This window comes from Peromyscus eremicus, chromosome 8b, assembly GCF_949786415.1.
Source record: "Peromyscus eremicus chromosome 8b, PerEre_H2_v1, whole genome shotgun sequence".
In the NCBI taxonomy this organism is placed as follows: Eukaryota; Metazoa; Chordata; class Mammalia; order Rodentia; family Cricetidae; genus Peromyscus; species Peromyscus eremicus.
The window spans coordinates 19,882,497-19,901,275 of record NC_081424.1 but is presented as its reverse complement, the minus strand read 5'-3'; the positions used below and the strand labels follow the sequence as shown (position 1 = coordinate 19,901,275).

Below are 18,779 nucleotides of genomic sequence, written 5' to 3'. Positions count from 1 at the left end.
AACTCGATGGGCCCAGCAGATACAAGTACCCCTGTGGTATTGACAATGTTTACCTAGTTCTGAAGCTCCCTTCCTTTCACAGAGTGTATGCTTTCCTCTTTGTATCATTCTCTTGCTGTTTCCTTGGACTGGAATTGCCTCTGTGCTTTTTCCTCTGGCATTTTGAGGGAATTAAAAGATTGTTATGGTAAGAAATCATTTGAGGGACCATATTGGGGGGGGGTACACTAGAAGTCTAACCAAGGAAACAAAAGACCTCTACAATTAAAACTTTAAATGCAGAAGAAATACATGGAAGAAGTTGCTAGAAAAATGAAAGGCCTTCCTTGCTTATGCATTGGCAGAAATAGCATTATAGGGATGGTTTTACTGCCCTAGCCATTCTTCAGGTTTCCTGTAATCACCACCAAGATCCCAGTGTCATTCTTCATGGAAATAGAAAAAAAAAATCCCATCTTAAAATTCATATGGAAACACAGGAGACCTTGAGTAGTCAAAGGGACCCTAGACAAAAAGAATGCTAGCAGTACCACTATGCCCAATTTCAGGCTATACTTCAGAGCATAATGACAAAGCCAGCAGGAGACTGGTATAAAGACAGACACGTTAGTAAGTAGATTTAGAAAATAGGTGTGAACCATGTAGTTACAGCCACCTGATTTTTGATGTTGAAGAAGCAAACCTTTTTAACAAACAGTGCTGGGGAAATCCACATGTAAAAGAATGAAATTCACCCTGCACCAAACTCCACTCAAGACAGATCAAAGAAGACCTTAATAGAAGATCAGAAACCCTGAACGTTTCAAGGAAAAAGTAAGTCAAGCAATTCAGCATGTGGGCATGGGGAAGGACCTTCTGAATAGGAAGGAATCTACCCCCTCAAGAAGTAATGACAGCAGCTGCCAGATAGAGCCTCGTGAATTAAAAAACTGCTGTAGAGCAAAAGAAACAGTTCACTGAGTTTACTGACCACCTGACGAGTAAAAGGAAAATCTTTACTTGCTATACATCTGACAGGATTAATACCCAGAATAAAGGAACAACTACGCAGCAAGGAATCCAACAGCACAATAAATGAGCTAATGATATTGTCTTCAGTCAGTGTTCTATTGCTGTGAAGAGACACCATGACCACAGCAACTTTCCTTTATAAAAAGGAAACATTTACCTGGGACTTGCTTACAGTTTGAGAAGTTTAGTCCATTATCCTCACGGCAGGGAGCATGGCAGTGTGCAGGCGGACATGATGCTGGAGAGGCTGAGAGGTCTCATCTGGGTCCACAGGCAGCAGGAAGAGACAAACAGTGAGCCTGGGGCTTGGGCCCTTGAAACCCCAGAGCCAATCCTGGCAACACACTTCCTCCAGCAAGTCCACACCTCCTAATCCCTGTCAAGTAGCGCCACTGCCTAAGCATTCAAATATATGAGCCTATGATGGGGGGGATTCTCATTCAAACCACCACAGAAATAAACAGGAGAAATGTCCAACCTCACTATCCATGAGCGAAATGCATGTTAGCCCTACACTGAGATCCCTTTTTACCCCAGTTAGAATGGTAGCTATGGAGAAACAACACCCTGGGGGGTTTGAAAGAAGGACTCCTGCTCCTTCGCATGTTAAGTATTCATTAATTCTGCATCCTTGATAACAGCCCTTCTGGCTGGGGTGGATGGAATCTCCATGCCTCTAAAATTATTTTTTTACATCTCTGGGTATTTTGTCTGTGGAACATGTGTATGCATGTTTGCACACCATATGCATGCCTGATGCATGCGGAGACCAGAAGAGGGTGTTAGATGCCCTGGAACCAGAGTTGCAGATGGTTATGAGTGACTGTGTGGTTGCTAGGAATTGAACCCAGGTTCTCTGAAAGAGCAGCCAGTGCTCTTAACCACTGAGCCATCTTGCTAGCCCCTTTAAAAATGTTAAAGTATTTGTTTAATATGGTATGTAATCACGTATATGTGGATGTTAGTAGTTAAGTCCTTGGTAAGTAAGTTACAATCCATATCTCTAGAGAATTTAGGTATAGAGTAAGGGACTGGGCGAGAGTGATGGATCACCTTAGGAAGGGGAAATAGAATAGATAGTTATGGACGGGTGGAAAGGGGGTTTTACTACAACAGGAGGATGAAATGGGGAGGAGGAGGGGAAAAGGGATGAAGGAGAGACAGCTAAAACTAAGGGATGTTTGAAGGATCATGTGGAAACTTAATACAATAGAAGCTTCCTAAAAAAAACCACACACACACACACACACACACACACACACACACACACACACACACACAAAGGTGATCTAAATGGAATCCCCAAGTAGCAGGGGAATTAGAACCCCACTGGACATTTCTTGTCACCAAATGAAACCTCCAGTTCTGAAACTGGATTACATATAATTGAGTTGTTAACAAAGGGACTTCATGGAAACCCTCAAACAGTCCAGGCTATTTCCACGGTTACTCACCACAGTCAGATAGTAATCCCCTAGTGCTGAAGACAGTACCTACACAACCTATTGAATATGGAGAAGTCGAGCTGGTGCCTACCTAGAGTCTTTACCCCTGTTGACCAGTGTTCGTAGTGCTGGAAGATACTCTGCAGGCTAGCAAGGAGGACAGGTAAACATCATCAGTCCAGCTACAAGCCCTTCAGTCTACAGTGGTGACCTGCCTGGAGATTTGCTGCTACAGTAGTGGCACAAAGCTTGTCCAGCTAACCAATCAACGTCTGATGGATTCAGTTCCCACTCCATGAAATGGAGCCCATCCCCGACACTGCTTAGGTCGCCAAGAACCAGAGACTAGATAGGCTAGGGACTAGGGGAAACCCGCTACTACTGTTCTGCTTAAGGAACCTAGCAATAAAATGACTCCTAACAGCATTCTGCTGTACTCATAAATCAGTGCCTTGCTCAATCATCATCCGAGAAGCTTCCTCCTGCAGTAGATGGAAACAGATACAGAGATCCACAGCTGGACAGTGTACAGAGAGTGAGAGACCTTGGAACACTCAGTCCTAAATGGGATGTCTCCCTCAAATCCCTCCCCTCAGAGCTCAGGGAATCCTGCTGAAGAGTAGGCAGGAAGAGTATAAGAGCTAGAGGAGACTGAGGACTCCAGGAAAAACAAAACAAAGCAAACCACGAAGGCCACGTAAATCAACGTGAGACACACATATTTGAACTCACAGAGACTGTGGCAGCATGCACAGAGCCTGCACAGGTCTGGGCCAGATGGGCTTCCAGCAGTGAGAGGGGAAGTGTATACAAGCTCCATCCCTAGTAGAGGCTATCTACAATTGATAACCACTCACAAATGAAACATTGTCCTCTCCAGCAGAGTCTCACTCCACTCTGAAGGCCAGGCCCCATGCCCAGCAGTAGTTGGACAACACAAAACGAACTCAGTGGCTTTTTAAGGGTTCTTTGTCTAATAATGTTTAGTCAGGGATTCATTGTTTGTTTTGTTTTATTTTTATTACCTTACAGGTCCTTTGCATTATGGTTTCCAGTTTTATATTTCTATGGATTTTTGTTTGTTTTATATATTCTATTCTGGTTTGTTTGGTTTTGCCTTATCTTATTTTATTACTATTTTTTGGATGCCTCTTTGTATCCTAATGAGAGAGAAAAAGAAAGGGTATAGATTTGGGTGGGTGGGAAAGAGGGGAGGAGGATCTGGGAGGAGATGGGAGAGAACAAACAGTAACCAAAATATATTATATGAAAAATCTATTTTCAATAAAAAATTTAAAGTGTTAGAATAGTGTCATTATGTAGTGTTATTCATATTATATGCTTTTTAAAAATCAGAGTTTTTAGGCTATTTTAAAGATATAGTTTTACAGATCTTTCAGATGGCAAAATTTGCCTATTGGCACTAGGGATCTATTCATCAAGAATATTAATTTACTGAGGACAGAAAAACCCTTTTTAAATATTTGTTTACATGTTTATATATTTGTTTATTGTGTGTGTGCTCCAGCCACTGTGCATGCGTGGAGCTCAGGGGACACTTGGGGGACTGAGCTTTCTCCTTCCACCATGTGATTTCTAGGGTTTAAGCTCAGGGCTGTCAGGCTCAGTGGCAAGCACCTTTACCTGCTGAGCCATCTCACTGGTCCCCTCCCTGTCACTTTCCTGAGAGCTGTGGATATTAAACACTTTTTCTGCATATTATACTTATTGCCCACTTGAAGCTCGGGAAGTGTCTGTCCATATCCTTTGCCCATTTCTTATTTAGCCTTTTGCTGTTGCATATTCTGAGTTCTTTATATATTCTGGGTATTGAGCCCTCCTGGAAGGATAGCCACCAAAGATTTCTTTCTCATTCTGTACGTCGTCTCTTTACTCTGCTGCTTCTTTTGCTGAGCAGAAGGTTTTCAGTTTGATGCAGTCCTGTTTGTTGATTCTTGCTACCATTTCTTGAGTTAATGGAGATCTGTTCAGAAATGTATCGATTTGTGTGTGCTGAATCAATTATCCTTGCACCCCTGGAATGGGAGCACCCTGATCATGGTATATCATTTTGTTTAATGTGCAAATTTGCAGGTAATGTATTAAGTACTTTTTTTTTTCAGTCTCTGTTTAATTGGTCTGGTGGTGATATTGTATCCTTACAGAGTTTGGGTATTGAGGTAATACTGCATTGTGAAATGGGCTTGGAAGCATTCTTTCCAATCCATTTTATGGAATAATTTGAGGAGCATCATTGTTATTTCTTTCTTAAAGGTCTGCTGAAATTCAGCAATGAATCTATCTGTTCTGGACTTTTCTTTGTTGGAATACAAAGCTGTTTTAGGCCCTTTTTTAGAAGTATTTTTGATGGTTTTATGGTACTACGTTGTATTAACTATACCCTCCCCTGTACAGTGATAACTCACCTTAGCAGTGGTACGTCAGTTGGTATAATATGCCACAGCGAAGCCTAAGTTATTTTACTTAATAAGCTAATATAACACATTTTGCTTTGGTGGGTGTCCTTTATTACAAATGTGCTTTTCTTTTTTTTTTTTTTTTTTTTTTTTTTTTTTTTTTTTTTTTTGCAATGAATATACTTTGTTTCTGATTAGTTAGTTTTTAATCAGGAACATATTAATATATTACCAGTGTAATAATAGGATCCAGCTGTCATAATAAAACACCACAAGTCTATGTCTTAAACATCAAGAATTAATTTTTTTGTGGTGTTGCATGACAGGCTTTTTCTAGGGACATACAACGTACACATGTGTACTCACTTCAGAAAGGGATCCCAGGACAGAGTATGGATACCGCTGAAGTCCAGCTTTGTGAACCAATGCATTTTATTGGGGTCATTTAGATAGATATGGGTGAGAGGTCACTTACAAGAGCAGAGTGACTCAAACAAGCTGTATCTTCAAATCCTGCCCCATCATGGGTGACAGCTCAAAAAACAAAAAACAAACAAACAAACAAACAAACAAAAAAACCCGGAAACCTGGAGCTCACTGCACAGCCTGCAGGCAGCTCAAAAGATTGGAAAGTTTCTTTCCAGGTGGCTCAGTTGGTCTTTATTTCTTCTAGGAAGTTCATCTTGTCTCTGCTTCTTTTATGGTGTGTCTTACTTACTGTTCTGTTACTGTGAAGAGACACCATGGCTGAGGCAACTCTTATAAAAGAAAGCATTTGATTGAGGGCTTGCTTACAGTTGTATGGGGTTAGTCCATTATCATCACAATGGAGAGTGTTGCAGCAGGCAGGCACAGTGCTGGAGAAGTAGCTCAGAGCTTTATATCCTGATCTGCAGGCAATGGGGTTGGGAAGGGAAGGTGGAGAGCCTGAGACTGAGACCAACTGTGTTTGGCTGGTTTCTGCTTCTTTCAGGCTTGTCTTGAGAGTTGGAAAGGAGGGATCTTGTAAAGCTGTCCAGTTTCAGGGACTTCCTGAAGCTATTTTTGTTGGGTCTGGGGTCACGCAATAATGGGGGTCAGACCATCAAAGTCAATTAAACCAGAAACAAACTTTATTCTAGAAAAAAAAAAGAAGAAGAAGAAGAGGGTGAGGAGGACGAGGAGGAAGAAAATATCACCACAGGACACAAAAGCTTATCAGCTAGCTGAGACCACAGCCAGTGTTTAGGATTCTGAGACTGTGGCCTGGAGATGGGTTTTGGCCCCCTTTTTATAGTAAGGGGGAAAGCATCAGGCATGGGATGCATGCTAGAAGTCACGTAGAAACATCTCTTTTTTTTTTTTTTTTTTTTTTCTGAGACAGGGTTTCTCTGTGTAGCTTTGGAGCCTGACCTGGAACTCGCTCTGTAAACCAGGCTGGCCTTGAACTCACAAAGATCCGCCTGCCTCTGCCTCCCAAGTGCTGGGATTAAAGGCATACTCGACCACCGCCCGGCACATAGAAACATCTTTAAAAGTTAACTTTGGTCCAGGCAGTTGCTAGCTATAAGGGGGCAAGGGGAGTTAAAAGTTAACCTTTAGAGCTGATGACTGTCAGCTTTCATTTTTTAGGTTTACAGTTTTATGTTTCTATATTCCTGGAGCCTTCATTTTGAATTGTTTATTTCCTTTCCTAATGAGCTTCCCTGCAGGATGGAATGTTTCAATCTCTGAGGAAACTGCTCTACAGTATGTGGGTAGAGTAATGGCTCAGTAGGTAAAAGTGCTCTCTGGGAAAGTCTGAGGACTTGCATTTGAATCCCCAGCACACATGTCAAGAGCCAGGCATGGACGCATACGCCTAAAGCTGCAGTATTGGAGCAGTGGACAGTGGGGATCATAGGGCAGCCTGGCCAAAATGACAAGTTCCAGTTCAATGAGAAGCATTGTCTCAAGACAATAAGATAGAGAGCAATAGTGACAGATACCCAATGTTCACCTCAGGCCTTTGCATGCATGTATCTGAATGTACACCTGCATGCTCGCATGCATGCAACAACACACTTTATTTCTCAGTTTGGAGGCTGTGAGTTCCACGCCCAAGATGCCAGGTAGATCAGTCCTGTGAGGCCTCTCTTACTGGCTTACATGTGGTGGTCCTCGTGTGGTAGAGGTGGAAGGACTAAGTACAGATGAGGCCCTACCCTTGTGACCCATTGAAACCTAATTGCCTCCCAAATGCCATCATGTCCAGGGGTAGGGTTTCAAAATACAGATTTAGAAGAAATAGAATTCATCCCATAGCAGCCAGCATTACAAAACAACTATTCAAGAAATGACTTGTTTTTACTTGGACTTGTAAACTTATTTGTGTGTATGTGTATTCATCAGTGTGAATATGTACAGCCATTTGTTCAGATGCTTTTACACATGGGTGCATGTATGTAGAGGCTCAAAGTTGAAGCTGATGTCTCTCCTTGATGGCAGGTCTTTCACTGAGCCTAGAGCTCATGGATTCCTCTAGGATGGCTAGCCAATCAGCTTCAGGAATCCACCTGTCTCCTCACCCCTCTCCACTTGAATCTTCATATGTAAGATTCTTATTTTAAAATGACCATAACTATGGCCAATTGGTCAGTGGACAGGGGCACTTGCTAGTGAACCTGATTACCTGAGTTTGATCCCTGGGTCCTATAAGGTGGAAGCAGAGAACCAATTCTCCAGAGCTGCCCTCTGACCTCTGCATGTGCACCATGGCATGTGCCTTCCCCCATACTAAAATAAATAAACGTAAAAATAATTTTTAAAGACTGTAACTTAATAATGGCATGTCTGAAGTGGTAATTTATTGGAGTAGTACTGATTTGATGCACTTGGCATCCTTTTATTGTTCTTTTTTAAGTTTTTAGAAATATATTTTAATATTTCCTCTGGAAGATACTGATATGCTCCGTGTGGGTGTGTACTTCTTTATGCACTGTACCTTCAGATTAGACAATTGGTTTCTCACTATATGAGTTTTAGTGGAAAGAAGTATGGAAGATTAAAAAAGGTAGCACAGCCTCAGACCTTTCTCTTTTTTGTTGCTGATTTTGACTAAGATGCCTTGCCCGCGTATAGATTAGACTGGGAGGTCGTAATGGGCTTTTCCACTCCTCCTCAGCCCTCCTGTCGTGGTGGGATCACAGCACTTGAACAAATGGACACAGTTGTGCTGTACCCAGGTATTTACAGTGGCAAACAGCAGCCATATTTGGCCTTCAGTTGTTGCTTGCTGACATTAGGATTAGAGTTTAAACTGAAATGATGCTTACTACTGTAATGTTTTTCTGTTGTTTTCATATATTTTGATAACTTAAATCCTATTCTTTGTAATTCATTGTTTTAATTCCAAGCTCCTGTCTAATTTCCCCTACTTACCATTTTGAATGCTACACTGCTTTTCTTTCTGTAGCTTCTTCTCTAGGCTCTCTGACAGTCTCCTATATCTTTCCTGCCTTGTTATCGAGACTCCCCTACTTAACCAAACACTTACTGAGTTTTAGGAAATGATGATAGTAAATGATGGGCGTGCTGGATGTTCAGAGCATAGCCTTTCATCAGTGGTGTTCGAGAAAGAGGTGTTAAAGGATGTGGAGCTTGACATCACTCACCAAAGGCTGAATGGAAATTGTTAGAGAGAAGTGTATTTCAATAAACCATCTAAGAGGGGACACTCACATATTGCATCCCTCTCCTGTTTCATTCCTGAAATAGTGACTCCCTGAAAGGGGCTGGACCTTTTTAAGATCATCTCTTGGAACAAAGTACTAAAGGTGTGACTTGGTTCTTGGAAGTCTATTTCATTTCCACTTTTGTGGGGGATCAGCTCCCACATTTATTTACCCCAGGGACTCTTGAGGAGTGAGGGATAAGAGATTTAGATAGAAATATAGAGGAGAGAGACAAAAACCTAGGAAACCTCTGTGGACCCCAACACATTTTCTTCCATGTGCTTAGTAAGATAAAATGGGGCTCAGAGCAGAACTTCCCTAAGAAGACTTGAAGCCCATAGTCCATTTTGCTCTAGGCATCCTGACCAGTGAGATTCTTTTTTCTTTCCTTTTTTTTCCTTTCCTGTTCCTTTTCTCTTTCCTTCTTTATTTGTAGACAGAGTATTGCTATGTATCCCTGGCTGGTCTGGTACTCACTGTGTAGTCCAGTCTGGCCTTAAGGTCATGGCCATCTCTCAGCCTTAGCCTTTTGACTATCAGGATGACTGGCATGTGCCACCATACCCAGCCTGGTCATTCACCTTAATGGCTGTTTGCTACGGGATAAAGCAAATGTTTTTCCTCTTCTCACACTTCATGTGGTTTGCTATGGTCATCTTGGGTCACCACAATATATGTGGATTTCTCCAGCATCAGTAATTCAGTTGAATTGAGACACTGTCCACCTGGAGGTGACATTAGATCTCAAAGACTGAGAATTCAGTCCCACGTGGTGATCATGTCCACTACAGATGCCTCTGGGAGCTCTGAAACATAGTGCTGATCAGGGGGAAGGGGATTGACCCCAGATTCTTTGACCCTATGGTTCTGGATCTCCCTCTGAGAACCTTAACCTGGGGTGCTGCTGCTCACTAGTGCCCTGTGGACTGCAGAGGCCCAGCTCAAGCCAGGTCTAAATTTACATTTACTCACTAGTGTAGAACATTGCAGATCTGTTCATCATCAATAAAATAGTTCTAAACCTTTAACAAAAGCAAGCTATAAGGGAGCTAGAAAAGGGAATTTGTACATTTAGATATTTAAATAGACTCTTGAACACATACAGAGAGCTCTGGGGTACCCCAATATGTAGAGCTCCATTCATGGGAATGTGACACAAAGCCATGATGCAAGGTGGGTCTGCTGGCCTGGGTGTGCAGAGAACTACCATCTCTGCAAACGGCCTCTGTTGTTCCTTTCTTCCTTTCATTTCTAGGGCATCATTCTTCATGTTGAATGTTTTTCTGAGAAAGAAATGGGAAGAGAGACAGAAACAGAGACAGAGAGACAGACAGACAGTTTATGTATTCCAAGGCAGCCTGGAACTCACTGTGTGTAGTGACTTTCTGTCCCTGAGTGTCGGGATTGTAATTGTGCACTTTTATAAATGAGCGATCTTGTATGTTTAAAAATAACAATTTAAAAGTCTGTGCAAGGATAAGAATTTTTAAAGCAAATCGACCGGTGAGCACAAAAACAATTGCATGATGTTTCAGTATTTAATATTCGCCAGAAATAATATGGGCATAGAAAAAAGACCGATCCAGGTGAAAGAATTAACTTTAAGATGTAAAAGAGTATGTGCTGAATTCTCCTCCCTTCTTCCAAACCGTGTAGGTAATATATGCTTTGAATACTAAAAACGATGAACACGAGTCTGCAATTCAGGCCCTCAAAGATGCTCATGAAGAAGAAATCCAACAGATTCTTGCAGAAACAAGAGAAAAAATACTGCTCTACAAAAGCAAGGTAACAGAAGAGTTAGACCTTAAGAGAAAGATTCAAGTTTTGGAAGCGTCTTTGGAAGATCACGAGAAGATGAAGCAGCAGGCGCTGACGGAGTTTGAAGCCTATAAGCACAGAGTTGAGGACATGCAACTTTGTGCAGAGGCCCAGCATGTCCAGCGCATAGTGACCATGTCGCGGGAGGTCGAAGAGATCAGAAGGAAGTTTGAAGAAAGGTTGAGGAGCTTTGGGCAGCTCCAGGTACAGTTTGAAAAGGACAAACGGTTGGCCCTGGAAGATTTGAGAACCGCCCACAGACGGGAAGTCCAAGAGCTGTTGAAGTCGCAGCAGGACCAAAGTTTCTCGGTGAATAAGGGGCAGGAGAAAGCAGAGGAGATGCACAGGATGGAGGTGGAGGCCTTGAACAGTACCCTGGAAGAGCTGAGACTTGAAAAGAAAAAGCTCATTGAGGAATATGAAGGCAAGTTGAACAAAGCTCAGTTATTTTATGAGCGTGAGCTTGATAATCTGAAAAGGTCCCAGCTCTTCACAGCGGAAAGCCTGCAGGCTAGCAGGGACAAGGAGGCTGATCTCCGCAAAGAGTTCCAGGGACAAGAAGCCATTCTGCGAAAAACCATAGGAAAACTGAAGACCGAGTTGCAGATGGTGCAGGATGAAGCCAGCAGTCTTCTTGACAAATGCCAAAAGCTGCAGGTGGCACTGGCCACAGCAGAGAGCAATGTACAGGTGTGTGGGCATGGGTTGTTTAGTCTTTTCTTTCTTTACGTGTGTGTGTGTGTGTGTGTGTGTGTGTGTGTGTGTGTGTGTTTATGTGTGTGTAAATTTGAGGTTGACATGGGGTGTTTTCTCAGATTGCTCTCCACCTTCTGTGTTGAGGCAGAGTCTTTTGCTAAAACCAGAGGACTCCATTTGCCATTTCAGATATTCAGGCTAGCCAGCTTGCTCCAGGGTGTTCCGGCCTCTGTGTCTCCCTGGCTCCGGCATTGCAAGCGTCCACCACGCTCACCTGGCTCTAACTGTGTTCTAGGGAATCTGATCCCTGTCCGAACATTTGGATCATAGACAGTTTACCCACTGAGCAATCTACACACACACACACACACACACACACACGCACACACACACTTTTTAAAAACTTTATTTTTGATTGATTTATTTTATTTTATGTGTATGAGTATTTTACCTGCATGCATCTGTTAATGGATGGTTATGAGCCACCATGTGGATACTTGGGAGCTGAACTCAAGTTCTCTGCAAGAGCAGCAAGTGCTCTCGACTGCTAAGCCATTGCTCAGCCTTGCCCACTTTCTCATATGCGTTACTTTGTTGATTTGGAGAGCGACCTGGCTGGCTTTAGAATCAGCTGTTTATGTTCATACCACTTTCTAGTCCCGCCCCACCTCATTTTTGTCTTTGCCTTTGTGAGGAAAAGAAGTGGAAAGGGTCATTTTTATTCCCTTTACCCATTATGTTAGGAGTTTAGACATCAAGCCCCCAAAAGATAAGTTTAAAATCTTATTGATACTATGAGTAAGTTTCATTTAAACAGCTTACTAGTGCTTCCATCAGAGCTAAAATATTGAGCTTAGGGGCTAATTGTGCTTTTCTTTTTCTCCTCAGTAAGGATGATCTGCCTCTATATTTGGTATTTAGACACTAAACAAAAAATTATTGCTTTTGGTGGTGACACCTTTAGCCCGAGCACTCAGGAGGCAGAGTCAGGCAGATCTCTGAGTTTGAGGTCAGCCTGGTCTACAAAGTGAGTTTGAGGATAGCCAGGGCTGTTACACAGAGAAACACTGTCTCGAAAAACCAAACAACCAAACAAAAAGTAGAATTTAATAAGAGATAGCCCACATGCAGAAAAGATGCCAAAAACCTCCACAAGTCTTGTTGTGATGACACAGAAATCTTCCTGGCTGTGTGAGGATCTGCAGAGCTTTAGAATTCATTAGGCAGGGTGGAAATAGACTTCCCTAATTGGGTCATATGACCCATTAAAATGTCATGTTGTGTTACCTCATCTAACAGATTTAAAACTAAGTAGTCCTAGTTACACAGAACTTTCCAGTAAGAGAAGGGTGTTGCTTGTAATTTAAATAAATCATTTAGCTTAGTGTCAGGTTTGCATATTGATTATGGCTATTTGATCTTTCTCAGGTTCTTCAGAAACAGCTCGATGATGCCAAGGAGGGAGAAATGGCCTTGTTAAGCAAGCACAAGGAAGTGGAGAGTGAGCTAGCGGCTGCCCGGGAACGCTTACAGCAGCAGGCTTCAGACCTTGTCCTCAAAGCTAGTATGTCCACACGTAGCTTGGTGCGGTGCTCCGCGAAAACCGGCACTTTGCTGTCCATTCAAAACAGTGTCTGAGTGTTTTAAAAGTTCTTCTGATTTCATATTTACCATTCCTTCTAACATTTTGAAATTATTCGGACTGTTTTTTTTTTTTTTTTTTTTAAGTCTCTAATACCTTCTTGAGTAATTATAACAGTGAAATGATGGGATTGTCAACAGTTGTGGGGGGCACAGCCCCTACCTCCCCACCCCCCCCCCTCCCCACAGCAGCCTGCAAGGGTTCCTTTTAGGACTCCACTGAGGTTAAGTCTGGTCTTTGACCTCACTGCAGAAAGGATGCTCAGGATGAGCCAGTTTGAAGCAGAGTTGTTTGCCTGAAGAGATTTTTAACATGGATTTAAACACAGGGTCAACAGAAAAGAGGTGATCACTGAACAAATAAGACACACCCACATGTGGGTGTGGGCTTCTCAAGGGAGAGCCGCACCTTGCTGTCTTTCCAGTAGCCATGTTTATGATGCTGGTGCATTTCCAGTTGTCAGCTTTAGAGCTGTCAAGGACTCTGAGGTTGAAAGGGGGTTCCTGGGCTCTTCTAAGCTAGGATTTTAGTCAAGGTACCGTCCTCAGATCACATGAAGCATTTATTGTCAATAAAAGGAAATAGCCTAGTCTGCGAGATTCCCAGAAAATATTGGGGGAAGGCAGAAGACCAGATTCAAAGTTATGTGTGCTCAAGCCTTAAGCAAAGTTTCTTGCTGTTTTTACTTTCTTATTTGGGAACATCTTTATGTAAAAGAAGCATTGTCTCCCTGGGAGCAGTTTTCACAACACGTGTTGACTGCACTGGGATGCTTAAGCTTCACTTGGTGAGAGACCTCACCTGAGCTTTGAACCTAGTGGCCCCTTGTCCTTCCCATGTCCCCATCTTGTCCCCTGTCTTTCTATCCTGCCTCAGCAAGCCCCATATTGTTTGGTTTTAGGAGTATATTTTTATAGAATACACTCCACAAAAATGAGCCATTATTCTTTACTATCCTCCCTCTCTCCTTCCATCTGTCTGTCTGTCTGTCTGACTCTGGAAGAATTTGTATGTAGGGAACAAAGGTGGGGTCACACAGGACAGCTGAGTCAGCCATCCGGTGTGGCCAGCGTTCTTCATTTCATAGCCCTTCGTAGGAAGATGCTGGTCCAGGTCGTCTGAAGGTGCTTTTTGTCTAAGTGGATAGTGTATCCAGTGAAGCTGTTTCAGGAATCCCTTTCATTCTGATTGGCTCATGGTGACTTTTCTTGCCCATAAAGTAGTCATTTTTAATGACCTGCATGCAGCATGCATCAGAAGAATCATGCAGGCAGTTTGTGAGCCCACAGATGCTGGGCCTACGCTTTCCCACTGCCTGGGCTACAGTAGGCTCTTTGTGGCTGTTTGTCCACGGTTCTTTGAAAAATCTCTGCTTCAGTGATGCTTTCCAGGAGAACCTGTTCCACACTAGATTTCACATCTCCCCCTATGCCTTCCCCTCGTCCATTTTTAAATAGAGTATCTTCAATTTATTCTTCCACAATTTCAAACATGTAAACAGTATGTCTTCATCATGTGTAAACAGTATGTCTTGATCATATTCATCCCATCCACCCTTCCACTACCCCTCACCCAGTTTGATTATCATTTATTTTATTTTTTCATAAATGTGTTGTCCTCTGGTTTTCGATCTAGTCTTCATATAAAACAAATTCAATTGAAACTCCACTGCTGTCTACAGCCTTTGTTCCCTGAATACAGAGAGAGAGAGACAGAGACAGAGACTGAGAGAGACAGAGACTGAGAGGGGTGGGAGTGAAAAAGAGAACAGAAAACAATAAACGGCTCATTTTCGTACCATAGTATCGCTCGGTGCATCCTCTCTTTCCTGAGTTACTCCCAAGAGACTCTCACATCAGCTACGGAGGAGTTTCTCCTACGTCAGCTTGGTCAGCTTGCATTCTTCTCCTTTTTCAATAGATGAAATGATACAAGGAAGCAGCATTAGGTGTGAAAATAGACTTTCTATTTTAAAGGATTATAATTGGCTAAGACAGTCCCATGGTGAACATTTCCCTTTGTACAGCGAGGAAGCCAAAGAGAGCCGTGTGGCCACTCGGGCATGAAGTCCAGTTTATGTCACTGGAGACACTTTCATGTCAACGCACTTAAAAATTAAGGAGATTTTCTTTGTGGGGGACGGTTTCTAGGTCATATTGGAATGCTTCGAGCAACTCAGATGACCCAGGAAGTTGCAATTAAAGATTTAGAATCGGAAAAATCCCGAGCCAACGAGCGATTATGTCAGCTTGAAGAGGAAAGAGCTTTTCTGCAAAGTAGAACGCAGAGTCTGGATGAAGAACAGAAGCTGCAGGTGCTGGAGCTAGAGAAGGTATGGTGATGGGTACCTGGAGGACGGGAAGGGAAGTTCAAATCCCGACTCATACTGTACAGGAGCCAAACGGTTCTTGTCTGCTTTGTGCTGGTTTGTTTTGAGGAAGGAGGTCTGAAGGGAGGCTATGCGATTTTATGTATCCATTCCAAATATTTGGGTAGTAATCTGTCTTCTAAAAGTCTAAGAATTTCAATTTATTTTAAGCCAGAAGTTGAATTAACTCTTATTGCATTGGGGTTTGTATTTTATTAACTATCATATTAAACATACTTTTTTAAGAAAGATTTTTATTTATTATATATACAGTGTTCTGTCTGCATGTAGGCCTGCACACCAGAAGAGGGCTGCCAGATCTCAATATAGATGGTTGTGAGCCACCATGTGGTTGCTGGGGATTGAACTCAGGACCTCTGGAAGAGCAGCCAGAGTGCTCTGAACTGCTAAGCCATCTCTCCAGCCCCCTAAACATACTTTTTTTTTTTTTTAACAAATGAAGTATGTTATCACATATACTCCCAGGAGGCTTCTTTGTCTTTTCTTTTTCTCTCTTCCCCCGCCCCCGCCTCCTTCCTCTCTTTCTGGTCTGGGTTTTGTTTTTTGAACTGGGAATGAACCCCAGGCCTTACATGTGTTAGGGACATGCTGTGCATCTGAACTCTACTCCCAGGCTCTTTCACTTTTTATTTTGAAACAGGGTCTCTGTAAGTCTCAGCTAACCCTCACCCTGAACGTCTGATCCTCTATGGCAGCCTCCCCAGGAGCTAAGACTACAGGCCTATAACATGATGCCTGACTCCTAGGAGGGTTTTACAGAAGTAAAAAGATGACAGATACCAAGTTGTGAAAATTCGTAGAGCAGCATTGTGACTTTCTAGGTGAAACACTCATGTGTCCTCTAGACCACAGTTGCTGCCTGTTTATTGGACCGTTTCATAGAAAGCCATTTATTATTTCTCCCACAAAACAAGCGTGGGTTTGGACCATGCTCTCCCTTCTCCTCTCAGTATTTAAATATATTTAGAAGTATCTGTTGTTGCTCTGTGCTCACTCCAGTTCACTCCTCGACCTGATGCTACCTTCTCTTCCCACCATGCCATAGGATCTGGGTTCGCCTCAGTTTCCCTGTCTGTAATTATCACTACATTGGTGAATCTTACATCGCACTGTTTGTACCTCCCCCCCACAGTTAACCGTGGTAGTTCACGTTCTCTCATTTCTCTTCTACCTCTTTAGCCTTCAAGTCTTACTTGTAAATTTTTCAGCTCTACCCATTCCATTTCCTTTGATTTTCCTAGCAGTAAAAACAACTATTGTTTGAGCATTTCACACATGATTGTGTTGTAATGTGTTTTGATTGAATCTTTCCCCTCTCAACTCTTCCCACACCTCTACCACTTTTTCTCTCAAATTCATGAGCTCTTTCTAAACCCACCGAGTCCATGTAATGCTTCCATTAAGTTTGTGTATGGGTGCAGGACCATCCACTGGAACATGGGCAGCCTGTTAAGAACTGCATCCCAAGAAAACTGTCTCTTTCCCCCTATCAGCCATCAATTGCCTGTAGCTCCTATCCAGAGGTGGGACTGTGTGAGCCCCTTCCCCTTTCATGCTGGGACTTTGGCTGGCTTGGTCTGGCGTAGGCCTTGTGCATCAGCCGTAACCCTGTAAGGGCATGCTTGCAGTGGTCCTGTAATGCCAGAAAACACTTCCAAAGGAGTCCTCCGCTACCCGTGGCTGATCTTTCTGACTCTTCCTCTGAGATGATTCCTGAGCCTTGGGGTTAGGGATTGTGGCATTGGTGTCCCATTTAGGGCTGAGCCTCTTACTCTCTGCACGTTGTGAGGTGACTGTCTATAGTAATCCCCATCTACTGCAAAAAGCAGCTTCTCTGCTGAGAATTGAGAGCTGCAGTGGCCTACAGGTATAAGTGTGTGGGAGACAGCTTAATACAATATTAGTTAACAGAATAATAGGAGTAGGTTTTCCACTAGGGCCCAGCCACCGGTTCTTGGCCCAGACATGAGTTCTGTCTTGTAGAATGGGTCTTAAATCCAATCAGAAAGCAAAAGGTTACTCTTAAAACATTCCTGCCATTGTCACTATTGTTCTTAGTTATGCCCCCAAACATAATGGTAAGACCCTGCTGTTGAAGACACCCTAAACTTGAGTCGTAGGACATGCAGAAATCAAGCTGGTCCTCACCAAGAAGCTTCATCCCTGCTGGCAAGCTTTCATAGTGCCAAACAGTGCTATGCTTGCCACCAGGGGAGAAATGTGCCCACTGCTGTTACCCAGCTGTGAGCCCTGCGAGCTACAGTCGTGACCTTCCTGGCAGCATCTGCCCAGGGTTCTCTTTTATTCCACATGCTCATCTGTTCCAGTCACTTCAAGTGCCATTTGTTTCCTGATTGTTGCAAGATCTGTCATTAACAGCTGGATCTTTTCCCCTGAGTCTTATATAATAACTCTCTACTCAGTGTCTCTGCGTCTTATGTATTTAACTCTCTACTCAATGTCTCTATTTGTGGTTTTGATAAAATGCCATTGCAATATTCACAGGATTTTTCTCCCCTTAAAACTCTGTTTATTGTGTTCCTTACTTGACCTAGTCGAAGGAGTTATTCTTGATTTCTTTTTTCCAATCTCCTTATCTGTTACTAAGTCCTGTTGGTTCTACTCCCTTCATACGTTTTTTATTCTATCCATCCCCCTCTCTTCATACCCATTCACAGACCAGTTTAAGTAGGTGTCATTGCTTGTGGGGATGGTAGTGACAGCCTTCTAGCTGCTCTCTGTAGCCTATTGCAAAGATGACTACTTAAAGTAAGTGTGTGTGTGTGTGTGTCTGTGCGCGTGTGTGCGCGCGTGCACGCACGTGTCATTTTTCATTCCCTCCAGGATAAAAATCGAAATTTTTAGTATGAAGACTCCTTTTCATTGTTTGACTCCGGCCTGTTTCTGAGCCCCATCCCTCTTCCCTCAGTATTCCCAGGCTTGTGTAGCCTGTGGTAACTTGTGTGTCTTAGATGCATTAGGCCTTCTGTCCCCCTCCATCTTTGCCTCCTGGTTAACTACTTTTTCATCTTTCAGAATCCTGAAAGGCAATGGAAATGGTTATGAATCCATGCTTTTGACGAGAGATGTAGATGAGACGTTTTTGGATGCCTTCTGGGCTTGTGTAAATTAAATGAGAGAACATGTCATTACCACCTCTATATTTTCTCTTCCCAAATTGAATTGATTCATATTCTCATTCTCTCTCTCTCTCTCTCTCTCTCTCTCTCTCTCTCTCTCTCTCTCACATACACACACACACACACACACACACACACACACACACACACACACTTTTCTCCCCACCCAGGTTGTACCTCTTTCCTGTATTCTAGCCACATACAATAGACACCCTTTCGTAGAACTCATAAAACTGTCGCCACTGTCTTTTTCTTTCTTTCATCACTGAGTTGTGATTGGTTAAAAGGCACATAATTGACACACCAATTGTATTGAATAGTATTACTTGAGTAGTGAATAGGTAAGTTATTTTGTGTAGTGCACAAACATCTTTATCTTATAAGTTTGCCATTATACAAACGCACATTTGGTACTAAGACAGCGACAGTTTCTTTTATTTCTTGATTTAAAATACTTTATTCTGCCTCGGGCACCTTGTCACTCCCTGACAGCACCAGTTGTAAGGTTTCAAAGTCTCGATCCCAA

The 18,779-nt window shown here is 42.8% G+C and overlaps 1 protein-coding gene across 1 annotated transcript in view; it reads left to right on the top strand.

Annotated features, from left to right (window-relative positions):
* Nucleotides 1-18,779, top strand: part of Fam184a (family with sequence similarity 184 member A) — a 130,089-nt gene that overhangs the window by 55,642 nt on the left and 55,668 nt on the right. Inside the window, exons 2-4 of the mRNA XM_059272583.1 lie at nucleotides 10,222-11,076; nucleotides 12,511-12,646; nucleotides 14,875-15,056. Coding sequence (XP_059128566.1) covers nucleotides 10,222-11,076; nucleotides 12,511-12,646; nucleotides 14,875-15,056 — 1,173 coding nt within the window. The remainder of the gene's footprint in view (nucleotides 1-10,221; nucleotides 11,077-12,510; nucleotides 12,647-14,874; nucleotides 15,057-18,779) is intronic.